At 38.8% G+C, this 17250-nt stretch overlaps 1 protein-coding gene across 1 annotated transcript; it reads left to right on the top strand.

The window, feature by feature from the left end:
* The first annotated feature begins 7737 nt into the window (after positions 1-7737).
* On the top strand, positions 7738-16500 carry rcn1 (reticulocalbin 1, EF-hand calcium binding domain). Its single transcript, XM_036586930.1, has 6 exons — positions 7738-8315; positions 8920-9113; positions 10211-10389; positions 11609-11669; positions 12444-12643; positions 15486-16500. The coding sequence occupies exons 1-6, from the start codon at positions 8095-8097 to the stop codon at positions 15591-15593; spliced, it is 963 nt and encodes a 320-aa protein (XP_036442823.1). The 5' UTR covers positions 7738-8094; the 3' UTR covers positions 15594-16500.
* Positions 16501-17250: the final 750 nt, after the last annotated feature.

Genomic DNA, 17250 nt, shown 5'->3' with positions numbered 1-17250 from the left:
TCTGCCCTAAAGCTGCTCTGAAGCTCCAGAGAAAGTTTTGCTGCCCCTCCTACAGGGGGAGGGGTAATTAGTCCATCTGAATTAGCGATTAGCAGCTGCTAATTCTGAACACTAATCTCACCACATTTAGCCCTGGGGCTGAGTGAGGGGGAATTTGTCCCCCAGAAAAAAAGTTTAAAGGGGAAGGAGAGAGAGAGAGAGAGAGAGAGAGAGAGAGAGAGAGAGAGAGAGATGGACTCTGATGCTGATTGTGCACACAAACAAACCAAACTGTTTTACTTTTTTAATTTTTTTTTGGTAGAAATTCAGTTATTTTTCTTCTGTGCTGTGTGTACGTGTTTGTGTGTGTGTATGTATGTGTGTGTAAATGTGTGTGTGTATGTACGTGTGTTTTTGTTCATATATGTGTGTGTAAATGTGTGCGTGTGTGTGTGTGTGTGTATATGTGTGTGTACATGTGTGTGAGTGTGTGTGTATATGTCTGTGTGTCTGTTTTAGCTGATTTATTTTAAAGAACAGTTTCTTTTTTTTCCAAATAAAATAAACGTCCTGGTAAAATTCTGATTATTTAAATGTGAACATTGATTCCACACAAATGAAAAATGTTACACCAACTTAAATTAATTAATTAAGAACGTACACAGAACTTACACAGTAACAACTTACACAGTATTTATGCCCAGCCGTGTACACATTTAAATAAAGTACATTTTAAATAACTTTTAAGCATTTTTTTCAATATAATGCTGAAATGCTGAATCAATTACATTATTATTATTATTATTATTATTATTATTATTATTATTATTATTAATAATGAGACCTATTCTACAATAAACACATATATCTAACCCACACAGAATAAAAATAATTATATAATAAAGTAATTACATTTACTGTAAAAACTCCCTGCGATGGACTGGCGACCTGTCCACGGTGTTTCCTGCCTTCTGCCCAATGACTGCTTGAATAGGCTCCAGCCCCCACCCCCACCCCACGCGACCCAGAAGGATAAGCGGCTTAGAAAATGTGTGTGTGTGTGTGTGTGTGTGTGTGTGTGTGTGTGTGTGTGTGTGTGTTTGTGTGTGTGTGTAAAAGCAATAACCTAAACCTCAATAAATCTGTAAAATGTAAAAAAAAACGTATAGTTTTAATATGTCTCTGCTGCAAAAACCTGCCATGAATAAAAGTTGCCTTTAATGTAGAAATAAAAACAAATAAACAGAAATAGAAACATATGAAAGACTTTAAGGATTTCAGTGAGGTGTGGGTGACAAGAACTGCATGCTGATTGGCTGGAGTGCAGCTACATCGCTAGGCAATTAGAAAGGATAAATGAATTAGTTTCTTCCTGCTCAGTAACGTTTCAGTAAAGTTAAGACATTAATGTATAATAAGCAGATTTTATTACCATTCTCTCTGTGTGTGTTGTGTAAGTGTGTGTGTGTGTTGTGTAAGCGTGTATGTGTGGGTGTGTGTGTAAATATTATTTTATTTACTGCAAGCTCGTTCAGGTGGAAACCAAATGGTGAGCAGGAGAGCAGCTGCATCACTCAGGACACAAAACACACATTTTATCCACAGCATACACTTTATTCAGAACACACATATTGTATCACACTTTAATCAGAACATACACTTTATTATTTTATTACTTTATTCTAGTCTACTTATATTTCTATTTCCGTCACAATTTCAGTTCTGCTCAGTAAAGTTTCAGGTTCTGCTCAGTAAAGTGTAGGGTTTTGCTCAGTAACATCTATAAAGTTTCAGTAAAGTTCCAGGCTCTGCTCAGTAACATCAATAATTTTTCAGTAAAGTTCCAGGTTCTGTTCAGTAACGTTTCAGGTTCTGCTCAGTAAAGTTTCAGTAAAGCTTCAGGTTCTGCTCAGTAAAGTTTCAGTAAAGTTCCGGGTCGTGCTCAGTGAAGTTTGTTTTGTCAGTGAGGCTCCAGATAAAAGCAGAGGTGTTTGTGTAGAAATGAATCTGTACAGCAATATTAGTACGTAATGAGAAGATTTTGCAGCTGTTCTCTGAGAATAACTGTGTTTGGCTGCAGGTGATTCAGTTCTACTGATTTATAATAAAATAATGAATATGATGCTGTAATTAAAGCCTGTATGATTCAGAATAAGCTGATTAATGTGACTGTTCTGCAGGCGGATGGACAGCACTGCGCGTGGGTGTCGGTGGTGGTGGTGGGGGCGGTGGGGGACGGGTAGTTTGCTGAGCAAATTCACAACAGGCCGCTCAGCGTCTCTCAGGAAGTGTATATCCGCGCGCGTGTGTGTATTTCCATATTTGTCTGCAGCAGCTCCATTAACAGCCCAGAGAGCTCGCGGCTCTTCACGAGCACGCAGGAGACCACACGCGCGCGCACACAGAGAGAGCACATCACTTCGGGTCTCTTCACTTCCTGTAAATTTTGGGATGATTTTGATGATTTTGATGATGTTTTATTATTTCTGAATGATGTGATGTGAGCGCTCTCCGGACATCAGAACAGATCGCGCGCCCTCAGGACATCAGGCATCCTTTAGATGCTTTTATCTCATTATTTTATATTTTATCTTATTGCATTTATTAGTTTCTTTTATAGATATTTTTATTATTAAATTTTTTCTAATAATTTGACATTTTTCAGTGAACTTTATTGCGCTGTGACGCTTTTAGTTTATTTGCTCTGATTATACAGACTCTGTGATTCTACAGTCAGTCGAGAAAAAGCGCGTCAACACTTTACAGTGAAGATCAAACAGAGTTTAGAGAGAAAATCTCACTGTCATTGAAGAAATAGAGGGATGGAGGGATAAAAAGGATAGAGGGATAGAGGTAAGGACAGAGTGTTGGAGATTTGAAGGAATGGAGAGATGAAAGGATAGAGGGATGGAGAGATGGATGGAGAGATGTAAGTATAGAGGGATGGAGAGATGGAGGGATAGAGTGATGGTGAGATGGAGGGATGGAGAGATGAAAGGATAGAGTGATGGAGAGATGGAGTGGTGGAGAGAGACGGAGGGATTATCAGGAGCAGTTTGAAAATGTTTTGCCCCTTTTTGTCTCGTTGGACACAAATGACTAGGGTTGAAATCCTGCACGTGCTACGCAGGGTCTCCATCGGTCAGCGGTATTATGGCACCCTCTAGTGGTCGAAACGCAGAACACATTTTCAGCTGTAAAAAGCTTTTTGATCCTCGTATATCTAAATCTGGGGCTGTATTACAGAAACCTCCTATCTTTTTGTCTTAACTTAAGATCTGCAAGGTCAAGATACGATTTTTCACAAACTCGTATTACAGAAGCAAATCTTATCTTGATTTAGGAATCTTGTCTTATCTTACCTATCTCTTATCTCTATATAAAAGACTGGATGTCTAGTAACTTTCTTCTTCTTTACTCCGATAAAACAGAGGTTCTACTTCTTGCTCCAAAAGCAGCTAGAAACAGACTGTCTAATTTAACACTTAAACTTAACAATTTCTCAGTTGCATCAAGCTCGTCTGTAAAAAGCCTTGGTGTCATTATAGACCCTGATCTGTCCTTCGACGCACATATGACTAATATTACTAGAACAGCCTTCCTGCATCTCTGCAATATTGCTAAATTGAGAAATGCATTATCTCTACAGGATGCAGAAAAGTTAGTTCATGCATTTATTACTTCAAGGCTAGATTACTGTAAAGCCCTGCTGTCTGGATGTCCCAGCAAAAGCCTTAACAAGCTTCAGCTAGTCCAGAACGCTGCAGCCAGAGTTCTTACTAGAACCCGAAGGTTTGACCATATCAGCCCAGTTTTATCAGTCTTACACTGGTTACCCGTTAAATTTCGCATTGATTATAAAATTCTCTTACTGACATGTAAAGCTCTAAACAGACTCGCCCCTCAGTACCTGGGTGAACTTCGCTCTCACTATGAACCATCACGCCTACTTAGATCACAAGGTGCTGGCTTACTATTAGTACCTAGAATTAATAGTTACGTCAGGGGGGAGAGCTTTCTCATACAAAGCCCCCCAGCTTTGGAATAATCTTCCTGTTAATGTTTGGGACTCAGACACAGCCTCAGTCTTTAAGTCTAGGCTAAAAACTTACTTGTATAGTCAAGCCTTTGGCAATTAGTTTTCCCTGTCAGTTCTATACCTGCCAGAGTCTCTGCTGCTCTGCTAACACGTTAATCTGTGATCAGTCACCCATTACAGAACTGTCTGTGTGTTTTTCCTTTCCTTTCTTTATTTCCTTTGCCGAGTTGAACAGCTGCCCCTCCTGTGCATTCTGATGCTGCTGCCTCTCTGCCTTGATCGGGTGCCACCGCTGGCCAGCCCTCTGGACCAGCTTGACCACCACTGAGCTTCTTGCTGTACAACGCCGTGCAAACCTCACCCTCACAATCCCGACCTCACTGATGCTGCTGTTGCATAAACTAAACTAATCAAATTAATCATTTGAACTAATCAGTCATTCACCAACATTTAATGCTGAAGACTGATGCGCAGACTGTTGGTCACACAGCAACGCAGACAACGAAATGGCAAAGAGAAAGATTTAAGACAAACATCAATAATTTGGAGATAAACAGACTTTGCATTTATTTGCATTTATAAGCACTCAGATGGTTTCCTGATACGTTTAATCTGCAACAACTCGCGAAGATGAAGTCAGCTTCTCTTTCTCCTGCTTCTTGTTCGAATTCTCCCGTTCCACCTTAAATGCCGCAGCAGTACAATCTGGCACCTTGGGTACCATTTAAGGTGAAATGGGACAATTCGAGCGACAAGCTGGAGAATGAGAAGCTGAATTGAGCCTTGTAAAAAGTCAAACATTGAGAGACATTTTACAAGAAACTTGTGGAGAAGTTTCCTGAGATAGGAGAAAAGCGGCTATAGCTGACATTAGCATATACTGAGACATATTTACAGCCAAGATGGTAAAAATGGACATAAAATGTTGTGGCTCCCAGGTGGTTTAATTTTTGTTGAAAGGACAGAATGGCTCTTTTTAACATTTTGGTTGCCATCCCTGAGCTAAGCCTACCAATAAGGGGTTATCAGCGTGTGGGGCCAGCACGTGACCATTTGCTCGAACTGTCTGCGGATCAGTCAGGATTGCACAGCCGCCACCAGTCCAGTTAATGACCGCATTGTATAGTTCAGATTTTGCACGGATTGCCTGAAGCCAGTAGCGAAATTATAGTGGAAATTATCGCTATAGCTACACAAAAATTGTAGGTGCTACAGCTATTAATTACTTTTCATAAAACTGTAGCGGCTACAGCTATTGGCTACAAAAATTTGTAGTTAGCTACAAAAAGTAGCATGCTACTTAGCTACTCCCCCCATTCCTGAATGTTTTATCATCAACATTAACATACGAAGGTAATAGGAGGGGACTGTGGAGATCTGTGGTGGTGTCTGCAGTGTCTGAGATTTTTAAAAGGCTGTTAGAAAAAAAAACCCTCACAAGTCAAAGCATCATTTTCAATGTAGATAAATGTAATGTTATTATTCCAGTAATAGTGAACTGTGCTGCCTGACACTGTATAAAACAATAGAAACAGACAGTTAAAACAAAAGTTAAGACAGCTCTGGGTTGTCTTAAAGTTAGGACAAAATTTAGGAAATTCTATCTAGTTAGGATGTTTCTGTAATACTGTTTTCTTATCTGGGGTTAGGATAAGATTATAAACTTAAGAACTGTTATGCTGTAATAGCTTCTGTCCTAAATTCAATCCTAACTGAAGTTGTAATGGTGACTAAGCAGATAAGATGAGATTTCAGACAAGAAATTTCTGTAATATGGCCCCAGGAGCCCAAGCTTTATCATTATAATACAAATCAATTATTCGTATTATTCGAAATAGTTTGAATCAAATTCTGAACTAAATATTTTCACAATTACCGTAGGTCAAAACAATCTCTCTCTGTCTCTCTCTCTCTCTCTCTCTCTCTCTCTCTCTCTCTCTCTCTATTCAGGTGACTATTCATTTGAATTTATGAATTTACTTCCTAACTTATTATATTTTTGTCCAGTGTATTTGTGCTTCAGTTTGTACACAGTTCCACTCCTTTCAGTGATTTAGTGATTCAGTGAGTCTGACCTGAACGTTACATTTCTAAAATATTAATATCTATTGAATCAGCTTGTTCATATAGTTATATGAAGTGAATGTAATACAGTGTGAAGTGTGTCAGCTGTAACTCGAACATTGCTCAAGAATAATGTCCCATCATCATCATCATCATCATCATTGGCATAGTGCCAGCAGGTTCCTCATTCAGCCATGTCTCAGCCTCATTATTAACTTATTCTCAACTGAAACCGTGCTGCTGGTTCACAGAAACAGCACAATGAGAAAAACAGGTGTAGGTAAGGTTCACAGAGTGAATCTCCACTAAGCGAATCTCCACTTAGAGAACCTACTGAGTGAATCTCCACTGAGGGAATCTACTGAGTCAGTCTCCACTGAGTGAATCCCTACTTAGTGAACCCACAGAGTGAATCTCCTCTCAGTGAATCTCCCTAGAGTGAATCTCCACTAAGGGGATCTACATAGTGAATCTCTATTGGGTGACTCTCCACTAAGGGCATCTACTGAGTGAATCTCTACTGAGTGCATCTCCACTTAGAGGATCTACTAAATAAATCTCTACTGAATGAATCTTCAGTGGGGGAATCTCCACTGAGGGGATCTTTTTAGTAAATCTCAACTGTGTGAAAATCCACTGAAGAGATCTACTGTGGGGATCTACTCAGTGAATGTCCACTCAGGGGATCTCCACTGAGTGAATGTACTGAGTAAATCTTCACTGACAGAATGTACTGAGTGAACCTCCACTGAGGTGATCTACTGAGTGAATCTACAGAGTGACTCTGCACTGAGTGAATCTCCATTGTGTAAATCTTCACTGACAGAATGTACTGAGTGAACCTCCACTGAGGGGATCTACTGAGTGAATCTACAGAGTGACTCTGCACTGAGTGACTCTCCACTGAGTGAATACAGTGGGTGAGTCTCCACTGAGTAAATCTTGTCAAGTCAGGTGGTTGTTCTTATAACCTGTACATATTGTATCAAAATGTGGTTCCACAGGCCCCAAACACACCACAGCAGCACATTAGACACTACATAGAGCTATACAGAGCATCTGTAAACATACAGAACAATAAATATGCCAGACAGTAAACACTAAACAGGACAACAGAGGAATATACATTAATGCTTCGTATGTACATGCACTGAATAAATGTACACAACGTAAACAAAACAGGGGAGACAGAACAGACCTCTACAAAATGTTTGTGGGCCCGTTCTTCATTTACTTCTATTTTCTTTAAAAACATAAAGAGCAGCTGCAGAAACGCCGTCAGCCACACACTACACTTCCACACTGATACTGACACTGTGATGTTGTTAAATTCCAATAACAAACACAAATCTCTATTTTTTTGGATTATTATGAGTGTGCGCGTGCGTGAGCTTGCGTGTGTGTGTGTGTGTAGTGTGTGTGTGTATATATATATATAATATATATATATATATATATATATATATATATAAATATATATATATATATATATATATATATATATAATATATATATATGTGTGTGTGTGTGTGTGTGTGTGTGTGTGTGTGTGTGTGTGTATGTGTATGTATACGCGCACGCGCGCGAGCACGGGCACTTCGTGCGTCTCATCGTGCTACGTGGCGCTTTCTGGCCAATAGCAGTGCGGCGCTGAGGATTGTGGGAGCTGCAGGGGCGCCTGCGCCGGTTCATTCAAGTGTCTTACGGATTTCCAGTTCGGTTTGTTTCGTTTTTATTTTTTTTAGTTTTGTTTTGTTTAATGTAGCTTATTTGAGCTCTGCAGCCTCCATTAGGGCGCATGTTCATAACCGAGCGTAGCTGAGCTTGTTTTTTTGTTTTTCGGGGACTTTTATTATATTTGCAGACTTGCTTTTAGAGAATCGGCAGCCTGAACTGAGCAGACGGATAACTCTAATATTATTAATAACGCTAATAACGCTTTCTGCGTCAGTATACTCCTCGCCAGGCAGCAGAACCTTCGGAACCATTAGAACCATCAGAGCCTTCCTAGCATGGACGTGCTGAATGTTCTGTGTTTTTTCTCGCTGTGCTGGTGGTCGGTGCTCAGCAAACCCACCCTAAGGAAAGAGAGAGTTCATCATGATCCCGAACTCAGCAAACGGCTTCATGAGGACAACCAGAGCTACCAGTATGACCACGAAGCTTTTCTGGGGAAAGAGGAGGCCAAAACATTTGACCAGCTGACACCAGAGGAGAGCAAAGACAGATTAGGGTGAGATGTTTTAGCTTTTATCGGTTTTTTTTTTTTTTGCAGAAAATTCAAGATTTTAAATCCAAAAACTGAGGCTGAAGTAGGCTTCTTATTCGGAATTTTCCGTTCCACCTTAAATGTTGAATGCTGTAGCAGTTACACTCAGGCTGCTGCACCATTGACACAATTGACCATTTAAGGTTGAACGGAATGTTGCGCTGTAAGTGTTCTGTTTTCGTGCTACATGTGAATATTGCTTGTTTTTCTGTAGCACAGAGCTTGTGAACAGCCTGTGATTGCTGAACATGGTTCTCCTGTTCTCCTGGTTAGTGTGGGGTTCTAGGGCGCGGGTCCTTTTCCCTTTTCCTGTTCAATCTTCTCTGAACTGCTGTAAAAGTGGGAGGTCTCTCAACACCACAACGTGGCATCAGGGATAAAAATAAACTCTGTCTTTTTCTTATAGACAAAGTTTAAAACTACACTATATTAATTATGTTGAAAAAATAATAAACATAATATATTTTATTAATGTCTGAAAACAGTTTATAATATGATTAGAGTATCTTTCAAATGTCATATCCAGCACATCCAGAAGCCTGATCTTCTGTCTGTTCTGTCTGTTTAGGAAAATTGTAGATCGCATCGACGGAGATAGTAACGGATACATCACCACAGACGAGCTGAAGACTTGGATAAAGAGGGTTCAGAAGCGCTACGTGTACGAGAATGTGGCGAAAGTCTGGTCAGATTATGATCTCAACAAAGACAACAAAATCTCGTGGGAAGAATACAAGCAGGCGACATATGGATATTATCTAGGTGAGGTTAAAGGGTCAGCAGGTCTAGCCTAATGCCTGAACCAAAACAGGGCTAAGCGGTGGTCTCAGTTCAGGGTTTTGCAGGGGGTAGACAGTGATGCCAGTGTTTGGGTTGGGTGGAGTGGGAGCTGGCATGAAAATCTGGGTGGGTGTGAGTGTGTTTGTGAGGTGTGTGGCATCAGCCTGAGTGTTTGGGTGGGTGGGTGGTATGAGCGTCTGGTCAGGGCAGCATGAGCGTTTGGGTGGGTGGCTGGCAAAAGCGTTTAGGGGTGACACTGACATGGGGTGGGGTCAACATGAGCATTTTGGTGGGGGGTGGGTTGTACGGGGGTTGGGGTGGGGGCAGCATGAGCGTTTGGGGGGGAGATATGGAGCAGTGTGGATGTTTTGGTAGGAGATATTGCCGTTTTTTGGATTTTAGGCTGAAATACAATGTTCTACAGCTTTTGATTTTTGATTGTGAATAGCTGTTCGGCTTTTTGCTTTGCGGTGGAAGTGCATACTGTTTCTGAGATGTGTAAATGTTTAGGAATAAACTTCTGGCTTTTTTTGTGTGGCAAATTGATCAGTTCAATAAATCAACTGCAGAACAGCACATGATGGAAAGACATAATGAACACATCGGGCAGCATGGCCGATCAGCTGTTTTGGATCATGAGTTCTTTCTTTCTTTCTTTCTTTCTTTCTTTCTTGCTTTCTTGCTTGCTTGCTTGCTTTCTGTCTGTCTGTCTGTCTGTCTGCTGTGAGTCGCCCTGTAAAGCCTGAAACGTTCATTTAAAAATCAGAGCTGTTGAGTTTTTTTATACCACATAAAATATCTTGACGCGTTAATGTCACACACAAAATCAAAAAGAAGGCTCGGCTCGATGTTTAGGTCTCAAACTATTTCAAATTATCAGAAATGATTGCATGGTTGTTTGGGTGGGGGTGGTAGGGGCAGCATGGGCGGTTGGGAGGCATGGGTTAGCATGGGTGTGTGGATAGGTGACATTGGGGCCAGTGCTGACGTTTTGGCAAGGAGTGATGTTCAGAGCGTGAGGGCGTGCTTAATGTTTGCTCTGCTTATAGAATTTAAACGTTAATGTTGTGTTTTTGCAGCAAATCCTGAAGAGTTTGAGGACGCCACAGATCAGTTCAGCTTCAAGAAGATGCTTCCACGGGACGAGCGAAGGTTTAAAACCGCTGATCTGGATGGAGACCTGGCGGCTGAACGAGAAGAATTTACCGCTTTCCTTCACCCAGAGGAGTTCGACCACATGAAGGAAATTGTGGTCCTGGTAAGGAGGCATATTTGTGTTGTTGTTTTTTTTATATATATATATTTATACTTTTATCAGTGTGAAGACGCCAGCGCAAAAAAACAGACTAAGTGAAGAAGACTTAATGGAACATTTAAAACTCAGTGGTGTGTTTGTTAATTTGAAAAACACCAGCATGTGTACTAGAACATTAGTAAGTATTTGGGTTTTGCATTGTTTATAGATTGTGTTACTTGCGCTTATTTATTCTTTAAATAAGCTCACTGGACGTCTGTTTGCGGTCTTTACACTTGGTGGCTTGCTGTTACCTCTGAGATTAATAAAGTGATCTCTCTATCTATCTCTCTATCTATCTATCAGTTAACTGGTGTAAAGGTTATGACACAAATTATACCCTTAGAAGAATGTCAGCTAGTAAACTAGCCTCCTACTGGTGTGAACACTAAAGCATCCTAATGCATCTCCGACAGCAACAAAGTACCTTATAATAAACTGTATTATTACAACAGAGATAAAAGTGGCTGCAGAGCTTTCTTTTCTTTATTTGTTTATTAGTTGTGTTGGTGATTCATGTGAGAGTCCGCTTCACTTTTCTCACTCATAACATGCCAGAAATCTACCAGCAGTTCCTTTCTCTCGCTGCTGTTAAGTTGCAGATGTTTTTTCTGCATCACTTCACGTTCTTCACCGGCCTCCTGCACAGACTCGTCTCCATTATGAGTACGTCTTGCAGTAGAGTGCTGCTCATCACCATCTGAGTTCTGGCGTCTGACAAACTGGATCAGATTATCCATGATTCAGGAGATTGAACCTGAACCTGAGTTTATTTCCCAGTCGGAGAGGATAGATATTGAGAGTAAGCTCTGCAGGGCGAAGATCAGATCTTCATCCATATAAGGGAGCCCTTTAGCTCATCTGCCTAAAAATTCAGAGCTGTTTTAAAGACCAACTTCTCAGAGGTCTTCTGTTAATTCCATGTTACAGTGCTGCTCATTTAAACCCACTGAAATTCTCATTTTGTGTGTAAGCTAAAAGTTTTTTCTTTACATTTTTAGCACAACCTGTTTTATTATAAACCTCTTGTACCTCAGCAGAGCTGGTTTTACCTCACAGGTTTTCATAATATGTTTTTGGGCTGTTTTTGCAACATCAGGATCCTAAAATGACAGAAACACATTGATGGGTATTTATAGGTATCAAAAATGTTGCCAATTTGGTTTTCTGGTTTCTTTTTCAGGAAACAATGGAGGACATTGATAAGAACGGTGATGGTCATGTAGATGAGGATGAGTACATTGGTAAGACATATGTAGTTCTACATGTTCTACAGCTTTTGATTTTTGATTGTGAATCGGTGTTCAGCTTTCTCCTTTGCAGTGGAAATGCACACAGTTTCTGAGACATGTCAATGTTTAGGAATAAACTTTTGGCATTTTTTGTGTGCCAGGTTGGCCAGTGCATTAAAACATCTGCAGAACCTTTTTGAAAATGGTTCTATATAGCACCAAAAAGGATTCTGATATTGTGTACAAGCTGGACATCATAACAATAGAAGAACCCTTTTTGGTGCTATATAGAATCATTTTCAAAAAGGTTCTCTATAAAACCATCTACAGCACTTTCCGTCAGTATGAAGACCCATTTTAGAACAACTTTAGTCAGGTAAAGGGTTCTTTGATTGTTCATATCTGTTTTAGAGTGTAGTTTTATCTTTTGGGTCGTGTGATGTTGTACTGCAGTTTCTGTATTTCCATTTTCAATCACAAGATGTAAATGAAACATGCAAACAACTTCAAGCAACCTATATATATCACATGATTTATTGCCAACAATTTATTATTGATGTTATTAATAATGTGGATTAGTGGTTGCAGCTCTAATATGCTGACATCTGGCACATTTTCAGCCACTCTTTATTTTTTCTACTTTAAAAATATGTTGATTGGTTTCATTTACTTGAATTACGAGCTGAGAATCATTTAAGTTGTAATAAATAATTATTTTGGGAATCAGCAGAGTGAGTCTGTCACTGAACGATTCTGTCTGAATTAATGCTAGTTGTGGTTTTGCAGCGGACATGTTTGCTCATGAAGAAGGTGGTCCAGAGCCCGATTGGGTGAAGACCGAGAGAGACCAGTTCTCTGACTTCCGCGACCTGAATAAAGATGGAAAAATGGACCTGGAGGAGATCCGACACTGGATCCTGCCTCAGGATTATGACCACGCGCAGGCCGAGGCCCGACACCTGCTGTACGAGTCCGACACAGACAAGGTAATGAAAGCATCAAGCAGACTTATCTAAAGTTTAAATATTTTTTAATGATTAAATGTACATCTCAGCTTAAAGTGCTGCTGCAGTAGAAAACTGCAGAGATTAGCAGTTCACGGAGACATCGTTCACACCTGACATTAACATGCAACTCTGGGCGATCTGACCATAACTGGACAGCATTATCAGTCAATGATTCAATCAGTCAGTCAATCAATCAAACAATATTTAAACCAGGAGTACATTGAGGGTGACACTCACTTATGTAGCTGAGCCAATGCAGAAATCAGGGATTGAAAAAAATAGATTGTAAAAACATGAAATGCTAAAAAAAATAATAATCATCATCATAATACTAAAATAATAGTAAAAAAAAATCAGTCAAATCTAAATAAACCATTAAAATGGCAAATTGCAAACATAATAAATAACATGAAATTTGGATAAAATAATGAACACTTAATTAAATAAAAACTGGAACATATAAAACAATAACCTAGCCGTAACTAAAAAATAAAAGTTGATAAAGAAAAAGAATAATAAAAGTGACAATAACTAAAACATACCAAAATCATGTTAAAAGTTAACTAAAATCAACTAAACAGTGTCAGGCAGAGTGGAGGTGGTTAAAGAATAAAAGTTTAAAATGTTACTCCTGCGAGTGAAGCTTTAGAGGTTCCTGTACTGAACTCCAGCTCACTGGTGCTGCAGCTAAAAGCAGATTTTCCCAGTTCAGTAAAAACTCTCAGCACCTGAAGGCTGATTAGTCACTGAACCATTCTAATAAACTGCATTATTTACACTGAGCATTTGTCATACACTCAGTAAGAGCTTTATAGATACAAAGAAGCCAACGCCCAGACAGAGATGACCAGCTGACCTTTTCATACAGTCCACAGTGATGGTCTGTAAGTCACAAGTAATAAATCTTAAAGCAGAATGGTGTACAGAGTCTAGAGATTTCAGAGTAGTTGCAGCTGTACATCTGTATTTCACATCACCAAAATCCAGAATGGACAAAAGCGCTGCTTTAGTGATCTTGTTCCTTGTGTGGAAACTGGGTTTTGATGCAGGAAGCCAAGTTTGTGCCTCAGTTTACATGTAAGCTTGTTAACGTGGTACATAAGTGCATTTGTCATCTAGCCATATGTCAAGGTATTATACTTACTAACTCTTTCAATGTCAGATCCCTTCAGGGTTGTGATTTTAAAAGTATTAAAATCAATGTTAGCAGCTCTGGACAACAGCATAAATTATTTTTCCTAACATTAAAAGACTGGTTTATGATTGTAAAAAGTTGATTGTAAGGCATTAAAATAATGCTGCCGTAGAAAAAATGCACTACAGTATAGTCAGCCGAGCAGTACAAGATGGTGTCATCAGCATATAAATGCTGATATAAATGCTATAAATGTACTTTGCAATTGACAACGAAGGCGGCAATGTCATTAATATAAATATTAAATAGTAATGGTCCAAGGATTGAACTTTGAGGGCCCTCCTTAGTTACTGGTAGTAGCTATGATTTACTTTGTCCCAGGGCCACACGTTGCTGTCTGTCAGAGAGATCATTTCTAATCCAGTTGGTAGCTCAGTGTTCAAAACCAATATTTTGTAGACTTTTTAAGAGTAGGAAATGATCAACTGTATTAAAGGCTTTTGAGAGATCAATGAAAATAATTGCACAATGTTTCTTACTATGATTGACATTAAACTGATCATCTAAAATGAGAGTAGCAACAGAGATTTAGCTTCTCTCTGAAACCAGATTGGTAGTCTGACAAAACTGAATTTACAAGGTGAAATGTCCGGTGTGGATCATTAACTAGATATACTAAGATTTTGACTAAGCATGACAGTTTTGAGATGGATCTATAGTTATTAAGATCAGAGGCATCTCTTCCTTTGTGAAGTGAAATTACATGAGCTTTTTTCCTGATACTGGGAATTTTGCTTGATTAAAATATATAGATTACAAATATATGCAATGTGCTCTACGATGATGGGGTCAAAAGTTCCAGAAGTTTCAGAATAAAGAGGTCCAAATTGTCGTCTCCTGTACTTTGTTAAGGGAAGCGTTCGACCATATAACATCAGTAGAGTGGACTAGTGATGCAAGGCAACAAAATCACACCAAAATTTAGACACATTCAGCTGGGAACCAAAAAAAGCTGACAGTAAATAAAAACAGTAAAATAAAGGTACTGAAATGATTCCAGTGTTACAGAATGAGCTGAACTCCAGTGTCCTGAACAGGAGAGAATGGCTGTTCAACACTGACCTCCATGACGGTCAGTGATTCTGCTCTGTGTATGTGTTTGTGAGTGTTTTCATCATGTGATAATTTGAGTTACAGATGCTGTCGGTGCTGCAGGACTTTCCTTTAATCAACGCGTGCAAATAATATTCAATAAGTGTAAATATCAACTGATTTAATGAAGATCTTTAATGGAAATCATATAAATATCTCTGAGTAATTTCTTTTGGATCACCTTTTGGATAATAACATTTTTTAACCCTATTGTGAAGGTTGTTACTATAAACACGTGTGTTGGTTAGAGAATAAAACACAAAATGTGGCCTGTGCAAAAGTTATGCCATATTATATATTTTATGTTTTTACACTCAGTAAATACACAGTAATTGTGCATTAAAATGTGCAGAAGTGTGTTCTCTGTAGAGGGCGTGTTAACTTATTTACACTTACAAAATCCACAATATGTGTAATTTGACTTGGATATTCAAACTTTTAGATACGACTGTATAAAGAAAGCCTGTTATTAATGCACAATAACAGCACAGTTTAAATGAATGAAGTAAGGTTTTGGGCTTTTGTGTTCTTTAGGATCAAATGTTGACTAAAGAAGAGATCTTGGAGAACTGGAACATGTTTGTGGGCAGCCAGGCGACCAATTACGGTGAGGATTTAACCAGGAACCACGACGAGCTGTGAGCTGGACAGTGTCTGACCACATCGTGGTCCATCATGGTTCAGCGATGGTCATTGTCAGGTGATGGCCTTCTGGTGTAGAGCCTAAAATATGCATCCAGGATGATGATTTGAGTCTGACCGACTGACCGGCTGGCCTTTATGGATCTACCTCAGTGCCCAAACACTCGGTGAAGCCCACAGCCGTGACAGAAACTTCATCCCTTCCTCATCTGTTTATCCTTCACTGCTTTGTTTGTTCTTGCATGGATTCGGACACTCCACCGTTTATAGCTGACGCTAATTTTATTAGCCTGAAATGAGCCTGAATCACTGACTCTACCATGAAGCTCCAGCAGCTGTTTGTTTATTTCTGTGCCAAAATGTAAAAACAGCCTAAAGATTTAAGCTGTATTTATTTAGGCGTTTATTTGAGGACATTATCTAAATATTTATAACTTTGTGTAAGTGTTTTAAAGCAGTATTTGTGTCAGAGGCTTTTACAAACATCCAGTTACATTAGAATAACAGAGAATTACATTTTTAATGTTGACAGTGTCAGCCTGTAGAGGCTTCAGTTTTATTAAATTCTGATGTGGTTAAAACACTATTTGAATTTTGCTGCCTCGAGCCAAATGATTTTTATTTTGTTTGTTTCTCTTTTGTAGCACATTTGCTGTCTTATTTCTGAAAATACTGTTTAAATGTTTTTATTGTTCCATCTCATAAAGGGGTTGCATGTGTTATAGATTTAGACATCTGTGGTATTTGAGGTTTTATTTGAAGGTTTACACAAAAAGTAAAAAGACTTTATTTTTTATTTAAATAATAAATAATATGCAGAACACAACAATGTCCTTAAATCTAGTTCTTTTTCATATTGTATATGTGTATATATAATTTTTTTTTAACAATTACTGTACAAGTTCTTTTTTTAATGAAAAAGTCCAGATTCAGATTTTTTCCAGGATATAATATAAATTACAGTTGTGTTGTTCTCTGGGTTTTTCACATTAACGTTCAGAACATTACATTAATATTCAATTTTGCAGATTATACTGAAAGTTTTAAAAGTGAATATCAACATTTCAATAAAGTTCTGGTAATTGATGGTAATCACTGAAAATACCGATTATCTGAAAAACAGACTATCTGGTCCATTTTCTGATGGAAAATAAAAGTGAATGAAGTGTCCATTAAATGCTAATTAAATGCTGACAGTATAGAAGGGTGTTCCTATGCAGATAAGCTTTTTTAGTTTTGAATGATATAAATGTTTTGCTAATCACCACAGTGTATTCTGATTGCTGTAGTTTTGAATATGTTTTGACAGGCCTTTTTGATTAAAAATTAACACCTCGTCTGTTTTAAAAGCGTAGAGTCAGATCAGAATAAAGTCATCTCCTAGGACTTGATCAGTTTCAGAACACTTCAGAAATTGGCCCCAAAGGTCAAGCATATTCTACAAGCTGTCACCTCTATTGAGTATAACCTCTATTGTCACGTCTATTGAGCTCAAATGAGACCCACTTGATATATAAGCTTCTGGTCCAGTCTTTTTCTCTAATACTCTTACATTATTTTTCTGACCTTCATGCTCTAAAATTCTGACCATAGCCCTCTGAGCCTACCTCTGTAGTGCTAAAGCTTAACTCCTAAATCTGTGAAACTAAAACTAACT

Source organism: Colossoma macropomum, unplaced genomic scaffold (assembly GCF_904425465.1).
Source record: "Colossoma macropomum unplaced genomic scaffold, Colossoma_macropomum, whole genome shotgun sequence".
Lineage (NCBI taxonomy): Eukaryota > Metazoa > Chordata > Actinopteri > Characiformes > Serrasalmidae > Colossoma > Colossoma macropomum.
Note: the sequence above shows the minus strand (reverse complement) of the source record. Positions and strands in the feature narration are given on the sequence as shown.

Excerpts from the sequence above, each read along its gene's own strand:
- rcn1 (XM_036586930.1), top strand. The coding sequence starts at position 8,095 with ATGGACGTGCTGAATGTTCTGTGTTTTTTCTCGCTGTGCTGGTGGTCG. Across the intron at positions 9,114-10,210 it reads GACATATGGATATTATCTAG|CAAATCCTGAAGAGTTTGAG; the intron begins GTGAGGTTAAAG and ends GTGTTTTTGCAG. Across the intron at positions 10,390-11,608 it reads TGAAGGAAATTGTGGTCCTG|GAAACAATGGAGGACATTGA; the intron begins GTAAGGAGGCAT and ends TTTCTTTTTCAG.